We start from the raw sequence: 15,000 nt of genomic DNA on the forward strand, positions 1-15,000 counted from the left end.
AAAAGAGAGCACAGTAAGAGCCGCTTCCTCCGGCTCTTACCCGTGACGTCAGTCACTCGTCAACGATGAAACAGTCGCATGTAGAAAAATATCTGAATTGGTGCCACATATGAACGAGGCCTGGGTCTGGTTGCTGCTTTCCCACGGCCACAAAACAGGTCGGATGTGAGTCACTGTGAGCAGAAAATAAGAAAAGAGTCGCATTTCCTTGCCGTTGTTAATGTGAACTAAATCTGTGTTTGGCTTTCCAGTGCCTCGGCAGCAGTCTCCTGAGATCTCCAGTGATTCTGTTCATTTGGATTTTTGGTTTTTCATTTGCTCCAATAAAATGATCTTCTGCTCCACCAATGGTCGAGCCACACATGACAGGAAGAACTGACACTCAAGGACACTTGGACACATAATCAGGACCAACCTTGTGTAGAAACTACCCACTCTACCCACTCTACCCACTCAACTAGTCCCCCAGTTGTTGGGAGGTTTATCATCATTATCGTCTATAATTCAACCTTCACCATAGCTTTGACCAACAGACACGTCCAACATGTGGACAGAGGGATGCAAAGTTGTCAAACCATATTTAACTTATCTTGAACACCACCAGCGTTATCATTTACTCAGATTACACTTGATTTCAGCCTGATTTCATTGGGCCAGACCGTTAAAGTAGTGTCCTAATAACCTCTGAATTGAAACTTTTAAGTTTATCTTTGTTGTGGCGCAGAGTATATGTGGTGAAAATGTCCATATTTTCATAAAAATGTAATAATTATGAACACAAATGAGAACAACCTCCACAGAAATGAAACCTTCTGGTGTAAATTACAGTGAAATGTCTCACCGAAGAAATTTGCCATTTTTGCCATTTGCTTGCTGGTCTTCACGGCTCGGGGCCTCTTGTGGGTCGGTTTTGGCCCACAGGCCTTATGGTTCACACCCCGGTTCTAATCAGTTTTGTGATACAAAATAGTCTCAATCGGTCCAAATGATGAAGTGGAAGAACAGCGTTCACTTCTTAATGTGGGAGGATATTGCTTCAGTGTGCATGAAGCACCAGCACAGGCTGGAAGCACGCTTTGCTTTGGTCTGGTCCGGTCTGGTCCGGTCCGGTCCGGTCCGGTCTGGTCTGGTCTGGTCTGGTCTGGTCTGGTCCGTTCTGCTTTGATCTGGTCTGGTCTGGTCTGGTCTGGTCCGTTCTGCTTTGATCTGGTCTGGTCTGGTCTGGTCTGGTCTGGTCTGGTCCGGTCCGGTCTGGTCTGGTCTGGTCTGGTCTGGTCTGGTCTGGTCTGGTCTGGTCTGCTCTGGTCTGTCTGTTCTGGTCTGGTCTGGTCTGGTCTGGTCTGGTCTGCCGTTGCCGTAGAAACGATCTTTGTTTTCAACACCTTGCCAAGTAAACGCTAAACCTTTCAGAAGTGAAAACACAACCACTCTGCATTGTCAGTTGTACCGTCGTGTAAACCAGTTGATACTCTGCGAATGACTGAGGAACAAACTCGTCATCGTCTCTCAAAACAACTCCGAGTCAAAGTCAAAGAACAAAAAGACATGGAGTCCAACAAACCTCATCTATTTGCAATAAGAAAACTTGGTGGATCCACACTCTGAGTAAAGACAGACGTTTGTTTTGTCTTTGATTAAAACGGAGAACAGAAGCTCATAAATCATTAAATGTTTCTGCTTCTGTTCAAGTGTTTGGTGGTTTATCTACCTGAAGTGCAGGACGGCTGTCGCAACATCCTGCTTGTACTTGTTTGTTTTTTTTAAACTCGGTGGGCTTGACACTGTTAAAAGTGAAGGTTGAGAGCTGGGACGTGGGTTTCTGGTGCTGCGGTGGCGTCCAACTCATTAAAAGTGTTGACAGAGGAACCAACTTATCATTGTGGGAAAACCTGGCAGGACCTTCCTCCCCTGGACCTCGGCCCGCTCCACCACATGGAGGACAATTATTACAAACCTCTGGAGGACACGCTGACTCTGCTTGACAAATGAGCCGTGGCTGTTTGGGGTGATTGCTGACGGCCGAACACTCAGCCAGCACAACTGTTATTGTTTGAACTGAGACAGTCGCGCCGGTCCGGACACCCAAAAGGGGTTCTGGACGGACCCCCTGAGAACCTGTTTGGACTAAGTCAGTCATTTACCTCTGATAACAGATTGATTCTCCGCCTGGAGCTGCTTACTGACAGGAACCGGCGGGGCCGTGTTGGTCTGCACCTTTAATAATGTGGTACATATGTACTGTTGTTGGTCTCTGCCTGGACCAGATGGCGCCTTAAAGTCATCAGAGCGACTTCCTGATGCAGCTGATGATACACATACGTCACTATTTAGATGAAGAATTGTTCTTTTAAGTGGGTTATGTGTTCCTAACATGAGGCTGTTACTAATATCTGTCATAGAGGGAACAACAGTGAGCTGGGGACTGAACCACTGAAAGCTTACCCTCCTTTTGGTTATTTGATCAGTTTTCAGAATTGGGTTAATTATACTTTTCTCCCTATTTTACCTTTTTTTTCTTGGAAAAAAACCCGTGCATTCACAAAGACACACTATTTGTACATTAATTGTGTTTCTCTTTTACACACTGTGTATCTGTTTTGTTTGTCTCTTTATTTTAAATAAACTTAAAAACAATTGTTTCAAAAATAGACATATTTGACTTAAAATCAAAGTTTATTACTTACATTGTCACTCTCCTGTATTGTACATCTCTCAAGCCCTCACATAAAATAAGTAACTAGAAAAAAGGGAATTGGAAAAGGTTGATCCACAAAGGAAGTAAAAAGCAATAGAATAATTAATATGACTCTTTATATTTCATAAAATTTATGTAAAAATAACAGACAGTTTCCACCTGGTTGAATACTTTCCTTACACTCACACAGTGTGTCTCTCTACAAACTACTGGGTTTATTTCATGTCAGCATTTGAGCAAAGGTCAATCAAAACATTGGCCACGTCTTGACGTCAGAACCCAACCTGAGTGTGTCGTACACGAGTATTTAGTAACATAATTATGACCCTTTGTTCCTACTCGTGTTTTCCCCGTCAGCGAGTTCACATCGTGGTGGAGAGCTCATCTTGTACTGATATTCAGCAATAATGCTCACTTCTTGATGTTTATATAACAATGTACACTCATCAAACAGGTTTCTGGGCTTTTATTGTGGTAAATACAGGCCTTCTGAACCATCAGCTGAGTGGAGTTACTCCAGGTCAACGAGGCAACTCAAGAAAAAACCCATTGCGAATGTTTTCATCGTTTATCATGTGTTTCTGTCGACGCTTGACTCATGGGCTCAGAATATTTACTCCAATTCTAAAAAAAACAACCTTAAATGACAAGTTTTCATGCGTATAATAGTACGAGCCGCAGAAATGTTGGACTGAAGACGATTTTTCATGTTAAAGATTATTGGAGCGTTAAAGTAGTGTGTTGATGTTATCCTGCAGCCTGACTCATGACACAACTGCACAGAGTTGCCAGTTGCCTCAATAATCCAAGCTCGTCTCTCAATCTGGCAGCCGCCTGTGCAGCCCTCAGCTCAATGAGCAGCAGCAGTTCATTTCAGCTGGAAACGTGAACAACACAGTGACTTTTCATCTGGCAGTGTGGGAAAGCTCAGCTGGCTCCTGGATGAGACGAGATAGTGAAGTTGGAGAAGCCGGACAGAGAATCCAGGATGGAGAGCGAGGGATTATAGCGCTGGATGGGATCATCACAGCAAAAGCTTTGAGTGTGGAAAACCCCAGGAAGGCTTTGAATGACCCTGTTAAAATAAAGAAGGCCAGTGTGCCAAGAAGGCAGTCGATGGTGGATTAGTGGAGGACTCTCAGGCCGGCTGAACCACAGTGGGTTTTAATCAGGTACCAAGGTGGCGGCGCTCGTCAAGGAAGCAGAGACTGAATAAGATCCGTCCAACTGAAGACGCTTCGTTTTCACTGGTTTTTCATGATTTTTCAGAAAAGATTTTTCTTTCACGCAGCAACGTTTTGCAGACAATGTCCGTTTACACAGAAACGGCAGAAATGCTGAAAACAATGTAGTTAGCATGTTGAGCCACTAGTGGGTGCCGCTTTATGTTTTAATAATGAAACCACATGCAGGAAGTACACGTTCAAGTTCAATGTACATTTTGTATTTCATGTGCATACCACATTATGTTGTAAAAATATTCTAAACTCCGGGCTAAAAATGGTTACGTAAGGCAAAAGAGCTCAAACATGAACAATGTTCGTACAGCGACGACCAAGTTGGATTGTTGTTATGGTGACTGTCAAAATAAAAGTACAGTCTGGGGGGAAACATTGTTCCTCCTGGCCATCGACTAGCAGGAGAACTGTTTATTACAGCTACTCATGCGCAGTAGTAGTGTTTCAGAAAAGTTGCTTTTCCCCCCATTTCCATGGTGACAGGCAGAGTTGGAGCATTTTTGAAAAGTTGCATTTTCCCCTGTTTTCATGGAGAGAGAGTTGATGCAGTTTTGAAACATTGAATTTTCCCATTTCCATGGTGACAGACTGAGTCAGAGCAGTTTCGAAATGTTGCGTTTTCCCCCGTTTGCACAGAGACAGCGTCAAAGATTTTTCTAAAAGTTCCACCTTGGCAACTGTTTTCAAAAAGTTTTCAGTGGTTCCAAGTGCCATTGTGGTGTAAACGGACACCAAGAACGCTATGACACTTTTACATTTGTTGATTTACGACTGTCCGCCCTCACTGGGATTTATTTCTCAAAAGTCTCTTGTGTTTCCTCTCTCCAGTGAGTACCACCTCTTCACCCTCTGCACGGAAACAAAGTCGCTCATCGTGGACTGCTACTGGCCCAACCCGCTGGTAGAGAGCTACATCATCCGCATACACAAGCACTTTTTCTCCAACTGCACCATGGAGCATGTGGTCTGGGTCGACCCGCCCGACGACACGCTGACCATCCTCATCCTCATCCCGGTTTTCCTCACCTTGGCCATGATCGCCCTGGTGGTCTGGTGCAGCAAGAGGAGCGACATCCTGGCTTAAGGAGAAAAGAGGGGCTGGACTTCGATGCTGCTCACATGGAGTTCTTCTTCTTCTGCTGGTCTGATGATCCTGTAAGTGGTGCCACAAACATCTGCGACGTCGTGAGGAAGAGTCCGGCTGTGTAAAGTGACATTTCCTTTAATATTTTCTGTGTCGTTTGCAAGATTGTGAGCATCGAGCAGATATCACTCAGCATGCTGAAGAGCTTCACGGGTCTCCAAAGACTTTTCCTCTGTGACACATCCCATGTACAGTGTAAGTTCCCGGTAATGTGGGCGCCTCCTCGACGTAAACAAGCACTGAAATGTTCGGCTGTTTCCTCCTCCGGGAGTTCTGGGTTGTTTGATTCGTCATCACTTACTTGAGTAATTTGACCAGCGGGACAAGCCGACCAAATCTTGGAAACATTCCTCAAAGCTCATGGATCCAGACTTCTTGACCTTGAAGATTCTTGTCAGAGCACCGTATCACCGCTGAAGGCCAAAGTACCCACCGAGCATTACAATCAACTCAGAACCGGTGGGAAAGAAGACACCCCCTCCTCTTCCTCCCCCCTCGGGGGTGCCGTTGTTAATATTTTACCATGAAACTGTTTGTTTGCCCGGAGGGATTAAAAAGAAGCCAAACTTGGGACTTGATGACGTTTCGAGTCTTACTGTTGACTTACTGAATGGACTTTAACCACTGGAGAGGATACACTGCCCAAAGACCAGGAAACGCGACGGTTCACACGTGTTCCGGGACTTGAATATCTGGTGTGACTACCTGAGCCCCAACGGACTGATTTGTAACAGAGTAACTTAAAAGAGATTGTAAAATAGAAATACTGTGGACGCCTACAAAAAGAGGTTGTCAGTGGAAAGCGATGTTGTCTGTACAGTTCCGCTCTGTGTCTGTGCTGTCTACTGTATCTGCTGCTCCAGCGTTACTCAAACCACTGAAATGCTTCTTTTTTTTGAAGAATAATTTGGTAAAACTCACTTCATCTGTTTTTTTGTTTTTGTTTTTTCCATCAATCACGCTGCAAACTAAACCAAGCACCAAACGTTTTCCTCCAAAGCCACATTGATTTCTGTGTTTCTGTTCTCACCTGCACACTGTTTGTCACATAAACTCGATGGAAACTCTTCAGCAAAAGTACCTTGATTAAATCTCAAGTGTCTCTTGAAATCTTCGGTTGCTCGGCTATCCTTTCAAACAAAGCACCAACACAGACGAGGGAGAATTTCTGATTGGGTTTTGTTTCGTGTCTTCATATCTGTGCCTGATATTTGTGTTATACTTAAAGTCTGTTGTCATCTTAGTTTTGCGATCTTGATTTTGACGAAATCCTTCAAAGTCTATAAAATGAAATTGTGATCTAGAATCTGGATCACCTCCAAAGATTTTCTGGAATCTTCCATGGCCTAATATCGATCTGTGATCAAACTGTGGGAAGTAGTTTTAATGTGATCTTGCTAACAGACATACAGACACCGATGATTTCATTGTGTCCTTGGCGGATGTAATTAAAGCTGTTAAAACGTTGGGACCTGATGGATTACCATGTGACCTGTATAAGAAGATTAAAAGTAAGTTCTGGAAGCCTCTGATGGACCTCGTTATAGAAGTCAAAATGACCTACAGATGATAAGCCTTCTGAATGCTGAGCTTAAAATCTAGAGAACATAAGAACATTTCCCAGTGCAGTGCAGAAAGAGATCTAAAGTCGGTAAGATCTTTATTAACGTCCTGAAGTCCTGTGAGATGTCGGGTGGAGGCTGCTTCTCTCTGCAGGATCTAAAAATGAATCAACACAGTGGAACCGCCTTTTTGGTTATGGGGTACATTGTTTTATTAAATTAGACTAAAATGGGTGGTGCTGGATGACTAGATGGATGCATGGATGGATGGATGGATGGTGACTTGGTGGATGGATGGATGATGGCTGGATGGCTGGATGGATGGATGGATGGATTGATGGATGGATGGATGGATGGATGGCTGGATGGATGGATGGATGGATGGATGGCTGGATGGATGGATGGTGACTTGGTGGATGGATGTGACTTGGTAGATGGATGGATGGATGTGACTTGGTAGATGGATGGATGGATGTGACTTGGTGGATGGATGGGTGGATGGGTGGATGGTGACTTGGTAGACCGTAATAGAACTTGGAGGCGGTCCGTAGTGGGACCGGAGGCTCACAGGAAGTGACGTTGTGCGCGTTCTATCACGGTTGCTTCGCGTTTCATCACGTCGCGCCGCGCTTCGTCCCGCGCTTCGTCCCGCGCTTTGTCCCGGTTCTCACGGCGGAGTGACGGTGTATCCTAGCCGTTTCATCACGTTCAATCGCGGCTTGTCCCGGCGTGTGACGGGTTGTGGACCCGACGCGTTGCGTTGTCCTCCGGTCTGCCACGGCGCCCACGGTCTGGGAGGAAGCCGGGCCGGAGGGGAGTTTCACTGGAGTCTGAGCGATGAAGGACAGAGCAGCTTCTACAAGCTCTGCTACTGAACTAGACCTCCAGAGGAACGTCTGCACGCAGCTAAAGTCTCAGGAAACAATGATTGCTTCACTTTTAGTGGCTCTTTGGGGCAAAAACGTGTTTCAAAATGGTCCAACGTTCACATTTCATCCGTAGAAAGTCTTGACAGGACGTGAACAACGCGCCACGCCTTCCTCAGAATTCCCCAAAATCCCACGGCGCATTACGTTTCAGGTATATAATATATAATATAATGTAAACGTACCTTAAGTGATTGTCTGGTTAAACAGTAAAACGAAGTCTTAAATCTAAGTTTTTGTTTCTTTTAATGACCACTTTGTTTCTCACACACACACGAGTGGTTCTGTTACCAGCTCACGTTCAGTTAATTGCCTCCTGCAATTGTAGTTGTGCTTCCTCTGATGTTATCACCCCGTTATGAGGCAATCATTAAAATACCCCACCCTAGAGCAGGAGCTTAAAACACACATGAGTTCAGGAGCCACATACGGTCCTATTTAATCTTGAGTGGGACGGACCAGTAAGACAGGGACATATGTAATAAATATTCCTATTTGTTCTTTAAAACCAAATAATTACTGTGGAAATTGACGTCAATCTCAACATAAAGCTTTATCCTTCTTTATCCATAAATCCTTCTCACATAAAGCAGAACTGCAGCACAGTTCATTTGGTGCTTCCAGGAGATTAAGAACCCCGTCAAAGTCTTTTCTAAAAACCCGTCACACCTCCACACTCACCTGGACCAGATCCTCCTCCTCCACAGTGCAGAATCCTCCCAGTACTCTATAATCTAATCTGTCTCTATAACTCAGGTCATTTGTTATCTGAGAGGTGTGTGAAAGAGTGTGTGCAGCTAAAACATCCATCACTGTCAAGCAAAAGGGGAATTAATATCATATAACGTCCTCAAAGACACACGGCTGTTATATCTTTTGAAGGCCTCTATTATTTAGGTACGCTCTTATTTTGCTAATAGAATTATAACTAAAGTGAACGCCAGGCGTGGACCAGACTCGCTGTCCTGGTCTGTTGCGTCTCATTGTGATCACGCCGGTTTTCCAAGCAATGAAAACAGATCATAGAAACACTGACATGAGCGCTCAAAGCTGCTGACTCGGCACATCTCTAATCTATTCCACTGCAACCTGCAGCAGCAGCAGCAGCGTGACATTAAGTCATTTCTCAGCTTCATTTAATCGTCTACATTCATTTCCAAGCAAAGCAGCGTTGAAACAAAGAAAACATTGGTACTTTAAGGTTTGTAAGACAGGAAGTTCACACACACAATAACAGGATTACAGGAGGTCAGAGACCTCATGGGAACTACATCTTTGATTTGAATGTTTTTTTATATTTTGACATTATTTTTGACAATATTTGAAATGTTTTTTCTCATAACAACATACAAAATATATCTCAGTATGTGAACAAAAACTAGATTAGGCCTAGACGTTAGGAAAGTCTGCAGCTCTACAATCCTGCTCGCCGACGCTCGGCGGGCCGCAGCCAAATCCCTGTAATCCCTGAAATCACTGATCAGCTCTTCACTGACAGTTTCATTAAAACATGCAACAAAACAATCTAAAGACAACAAAGACATGTTTTATTTATTAGATCATAAAACACAAGCCAAGCTTTCAACAACAAAGTAACTGAAGTTACTTGTAATCTAACTTAGTTACTATTAAAAATAAGTAATCAGTAATATATTTCTTCTCAAGGTAACCGTGGCAACACTGACCAAATGTCCCTGTCCAAAATGTCCCTGTCCAAAATGTCCGTGTCCAAAATGTCCGTGTCCGAAAACACCAGAGTAACATTCAGGAGTATCAAGTAACTGATTTTTACTTTGTAGAGTAATCTGCTTCAAAACAAAAGAAGAGCTGAAGGTGTCGTTCATCTAATCATCGATAAATAATGTAGAATTAATGGAACGTTCCAACAAGTGGACTGTCCCGTAATGACTATCTGAGACTATCTAACTTCATGGACGCCCTCCATTTCAGAGAGTGTATTTCAGACTGAAGGAAAACGGCCTTGACGGAGTGACTGGGTGGAGTGTGTTCGTGCGCTGGAGTGTGTTCGTGCGCTGGAGTGTGTTCGTGCGTGGAGTGTGTTCGTGCGTGGAGTGTGTTCGTGCGCTGGAGTGTGTTCGTGCGCTGGAGTGTGTTCGTGCGTGGAGTGTGTTCGTGCGTGGAGTGTGTTCGTGCGCTGGAGTGTGTTCGTGCATGGAGTGTGTTCGTGCGTGGAGTGTGTTCGTGCGCTGGAGTGTGTTCGTGCGCTGGAGTGTGTTCGTGCGCTGGAGTGTGTTCGTGCGTGGAGTGTGTTCGTGTGTGGAGTGTGTTCGTGCGCTGGAGTGTGTTCGTGCGCTGGAGGCCCGGCGTTGTTCTCTCATTAAGACAACAAAACCATCTCAATCTAGACAAACAGCTGCAGAGCAGATCCATGCAGATCTTTGCTTTGTGTCTGTGTAAACCCTTGGAACAATACAAAGAAACCCCGGCGTGCAGATTCAAATCTTATCGCTGCATCAGGTAAATAAAGCGTGGGGGGGGGGGGGGGGGGGGGGGGGGGGGGGGGGGATGCTGGCGTCGCTGTCGGTGGAGAAGCTCAGTGATGTTGACGTAGCAGTCGACAGTCTGATCCTCCATTCTCTCCGGCCCGGAGCAGGAAGTGGCAGCTGAACGTTCATCACTTCTTCTGGTTCAGAAAGCGAAGCGGCAGATTGAAGTCTGGACTCTTCCTTCTGAAACCGTCCAGGATGAAACACACGAGGGTTTTTTTTTAACGTTTCTTCTCGGACTCGAGGCTTGAGAGACACAACCAGAGGAGACAATAGTTCAGTTTGCGGTGAAGGAGACGGCGCAGCTCGCCCTCAAGGAGGGCTTTTCACAAGGCCTCGGTGGCCCGCGGCTTTGGGGCAGGAAGGATATAAAGGCTTTTTTCCCAGCGTTGACAGAAGAATACAGGGAAGTGGGCCGACCCGGACGCTTTTTTGTTGGTTTTTTTTTGTTTTTTTTTTTCACCAAAAGCGATGCAGGAAGTGTGAGAGTGCCATGCCTCCCCGCCGACAGCACTGATGTGACGGGCGACCTGCTGGCAAAGCACAAAGAAACAGCAGCTGCTCAAGGTTCCTTTGTATAGAACAATCCTGCAGGACTGAACCTCGTCCGCAGCAGACAGAAGTTCTGGCTGCTGTTACATCTCGGATCAGTATAGATCCATGCTGTGCCTCTTTAGTTCCTTTGTGTTAAACAGCTGCTGCCTCCTTCCAGTCTGCTTTCTGAGCTCACCATCTTCAAACCTCTTCTTCATCATTCCTCACCTAACTCATACTAAACTAGAGCTACACTCGGTAGAACTTTATCATTAGTCCGTACGGTTCCGGTGAATAAATGCAGATGAGGCTTCCTCTATAGGAGCTGCATTGATTATAGAGCATCCTGGTCCTGGACTGGACTTATTACACACACACACACACACACACACACACACACACACACACACACACACACACACACACACACACACACACACACACAGAGGATTCCTGCTAAATGTGTGTGATGTTCTTTGACCCCCCCCCCCTCTACATCTTGACTAATGTCTCATCATTTCAAGCTTCTATCGTTTGAGTTTGACCCAAAAGCTGATGCAGAGATGAGGAAGGTGAATGATCGGTTCTTAATTTGAGATGGTCTGGAGTCAGTCCACGCAGACACACGAGGGAAACAAGCATCAACACGTCAGAGTGTTTTCCTTTAGTTTGGTTGGAAGGAACAGGAAGTGACCAAACAGGATCAGTTGTCCAGTGAAAGCCTGAGGCTGTCTGACGTCTGACTGTCATGTGAGCGGCTGATTTCAGTTCAGTTGTATTCCTCCAGACACCTTCATACGGAAGAGTTTTAGAGCCACTGAAGAAAAAAAAAAATTCGGAGGCTAAAAAAAAAAATCTTCGCGGCCCCAGAAAAAGTCGAAAATGAAAGTCGAGATTTTTTTTTTTTTTCACGGAGAGACCGTCTGTCCGTCCCTCATCATTTACCCGTAGATGTGAATTCACATTAAATCACTTAATTCTGACTCTATCGGGTTGCTTCCTGCTGATGGACGTGAGATTTTACACAGGATTTCCTTGATTAATAAGAACATTTAAATAAGCAGCCCGGGACCCGTGTCTTTGTCCTTCGTATTGGATGAACTTCCACGGAACCAGGCAGCAGGCTGCTCTGTCTCCTCTGGTCCTGGTACTGATGATAACTGTGTTCCTCTACAGAACCAGGCAGCAGGCTGCTCTGTCTCTTCTGGTCCTGATACTGATGATAACTGTGTTCCTCTACAGAACCAGGCAGCAGGCTGCTCTGTCTCCTCTGGTCCTGGTACTGATGATAACTGTGTTCCTCTACAGAACCAGGCAGCAGGCTGCTCTGTCTCTTCTGGTCCTGGTACTGATGATAACTGTGTTGCTCTACAGAACCAGGCAGCAGGCTGCTCTGTCTCTTCTGGTCCTGGTACTGATGATAACTGTGTTCCTCTACAGAACCAGGCAGCAGGCTGCTCTGTCTCCTCTGGTCCTGATACTGACGATAACTGCACCGTGTTTATGAGCTAGAGTCTGTTCTGAAGCATCTTTTCATCACTTCATTAAACCGCCTGATGCATTTTGAGGAAGCAGTCACAGCGCTGGCAGGTGGACGGACCGACTTTTTTTTTCCACCGTGAAAAAAAAAATCTCGACTTTGATTTTCGACTATTTCTGGGGCCACAAAGGTTTTTGTTTTTTTTTTATCCTCCGAATTTTTCTTTTCTTCGGTGGCCCTAAAACTCTTCCGTACCTTCACACACAGAAACACCGATGCATCTTATATTACTGATCTACTGTACTTCCTCTCCTTCATTCACTGTAACTGAGAGGACCTGACGGTAACCAGGTCAAATCATTGGCTGACATGTAACCAAAACAATCTCTCCTCATAGTAACAAGCTTCATCCCGTATTCAGTCCTTTATTGCTCTGAAACAGTTTTCTGTGTGACACTGAGGAGACAGATCAGAAGCTGAGGTACAGCCACAGAGATAAATCACTCTTCTCTCTTCATCTCAGCTTGTAAATTAGAACCGAAGGTACAAATTGGTATTTCCAGATGCACGTCACTCGGCATCTGTTTGTGCACGGTAAGTTTGGAATTAGAGGCATTTACATATACAGACAGAAAAGATAGAAATCACTCAGTGTTTGCTTGTGCAATCTCTTTGTATTTTGAAATGAACAGATCTTGAGATTGCTTAGAGATTACAAACACAGATAGACTAGACGAACATACAATTCAGAATGGAGGCAGATTTATTCATTTACTTCCGTCCAAATAAGCACATGATTATTATTTATCCTGTTTTTCCTCTTTGAACACAATTTATTATGTTATTATAGAATGCATATCCCTTGGATAGCAGAGATAGCAACTGTTACCTGGTAAAATTAATGTTTGTAGGTAGAATGAAAAGACGGTTAATGAAAATAAAATAGATTTTCTTCACTTATATATTGAATTTAGAAAAATGTATTCATGATTTCCAGATAAAAGACGGAGAGAAAGTGACTCAGAACAACAGTGGCTCATAAAATAACCTGCTTTTTATCAAAATATAATTCATTTTGAGCAAAACTCTTAAGTCTCGGTCCAGTTTTCATGTGTGGAAATCAAACTGAACAAAACTAAGAATGTGACTCTTTTCATGAGCTGAACTCAAACATCTCAGACTTTTTTCTATGTTCACAAAAGTTCCTCTCAAATATTGTTCACAACTTTGTCTCAGTCTGTGTTCGTGAGCGCTTCATGGCCAGATGAAGGACCGGATTATGGCCGGATTATTGGACAGGGGTGTCTTGGTCTACTTGGTTCTACTGTCGGAGGAGCGACAGTAGAACCTAAACAGCAGTGAGACCGAGTCCAAGAACAGAAATGACTTCCAAATAACTCCGTCACACTTTGGTGCGTCTTCCTCCAATCCAATCCCCAGTTTGAATTTAAAGCTTATTACGGTTCTATTTTCCCGCTCCGGCCCACTCAGGAGGAAGATGGACTGCATGTGGAACCTGGATTAAAGTGACTTATACACTCGTGTGTTAGTTTATGTGGTTTCATGTTGTCATGACCTTTTGGTTTGTGTGGCTGCTGTGTCTCTATTCTCTATTTAGTTCTTTAATTATGTAATTACTTAATTAATTAAATGTGCAAAAAACAGAAAAAGAAACCACATTTTCAATTAATGATGTTTTATTTGATAAAGTCTTATTTGCTGGTTTCCTGCTATGTTGTACGTCACAAAGTTGAGTTGGACTCCACTGCCTCGCTCCGGTTAAAACGCAGTGATCACGTTGTTATCTGTGAAATCTGCCGTCAGAAGAAAGTAAATAAATAAAGGAAGCGAGCGAAGAATGGAGCAGTTGACTTTAGGAAAGTAGAGTAAAGGCGAGTAAAAAAAGATGAAAGAGGAAACGTGGACGTGCTCCAGCATTTCACTTCCCTGATAATCTGCAAACTCTGGATTGGCTGCAGCTCTGGTGTCTCTGGTGTCTCTGGTGTCTCTGGTGTCTCTGGTTTCTCTGGTGTCTCTGGATTGGCTGCAGCTCTGGTGTCTCTGGTGTCTCTGGTGTCTCTGGTCTCTCTGGTGTGTCTGGTCTCTCTGGTGTTTCTGGTGTGTCTGGTCTCTCTGGTGTGTCTGGTCTCTCTGGTGTCTCTGGTCTCTCTGGTGTGTCTGGTCTCTCTGGTGTCTCTGGTCTCTCTGGTGTGTCTGGTCTCTCTGGTGTGTCTGGTCTCTCTGGTGTCTCTGGTCTCTCTGGTGTGTCTGGTCTCTCTGGTGTGTCTGGTCTCTCTGGTGTGTCTGGTCTCTCTGGTGTCTCTGGTCTCTCTGGTGTGTCTGGTCTCTCTGGTGTCTCTGGTCTCTCTGGTGTCTCTGGTCTCTCTGGTGTCTCTGGTCTCTCTGGTGTCTCTGGTGTCTCTGGTGTCTCTGGTGTCTCTGGCGTCTCTGGTGTTTCTGGTGTCTCTGGTGTCTCTGGCGTCTCTGGTGTCTCTGGTGTTTCTGGCGTCCCTGGTGTCTCTGGTGTCTCTGGTGTCTCTGGTGTTTCTGGTGTCTCTGGTGTCTCTGGTGTTTCTGGTGTCTCTGGTGTTTCTGGTGTCTCTGGTGTCTCTGGCGTCTCTGGTGTCTCTGGTGTCTCTGGTGTTTCTGGTGTCTCTGGTGTCTCTGGGGTCTCTGGTGTGTCTGGTGTGTCTGGTGTCTCTGGGGTCTCTGGTGTCTCTGGTGTCTCTGGTCTTTCTGGTGTCTCTGGTGTCTCTGGTGTCTCTGGTGTCTCTAGTGTCTCTGGTGTCTCTGGTGTCTCTGGTGTCTCTGGTCCTTTTCTCTTTTCTCCTCTTGTGTTTGTTTGTAGCAGCACTGCTAATATTCTCACTACTGATTATCATCTTTCACCAAAACTGAATTAAAAACGTCGACA

The 15,000-nt window shown here is 44.9% G+C and overlaps 1 protein-coding gene across 1 annotated transcript in view; it reads left to right on the forward strand.

The window, feature by feature from the left end:
- Positions 1 to 6,606, forward strand: part of LOC308125626 (receptor activity-modifying protein 3) — a 45,153-nt gene extending 38,547 nt beyond the window's left edge. Inside the window, exon 5 of the mRNA XM_080489521.1 lies at positions 4,762 to 6,606. Within this exon, the coding sequence (XP_080345647.1) occupies positions 4,762 to 5,017 (256 nt within the window). The 3' untranslated portion in view covers positions 5,018 to 6,606. The remainder of the gene's footprint in view (positions 1 to 4,761) is intronic.
- The last annotated feature ends 8,394 nt before the right edge of the window (positions 6,607 to 15,000 follow it).

This window comes from Lipophrys pholis (assembly GCF_963383615.2).
Source record: "Lipophrys pholis genome assembly, chromosome: 20".
Lineage (NCBI taxonomy): Eukaryota > Metazoa > Chordata > Actinopteri > Blenniiformes > Blenniidae > Lipophrys > Lipophrys pholis.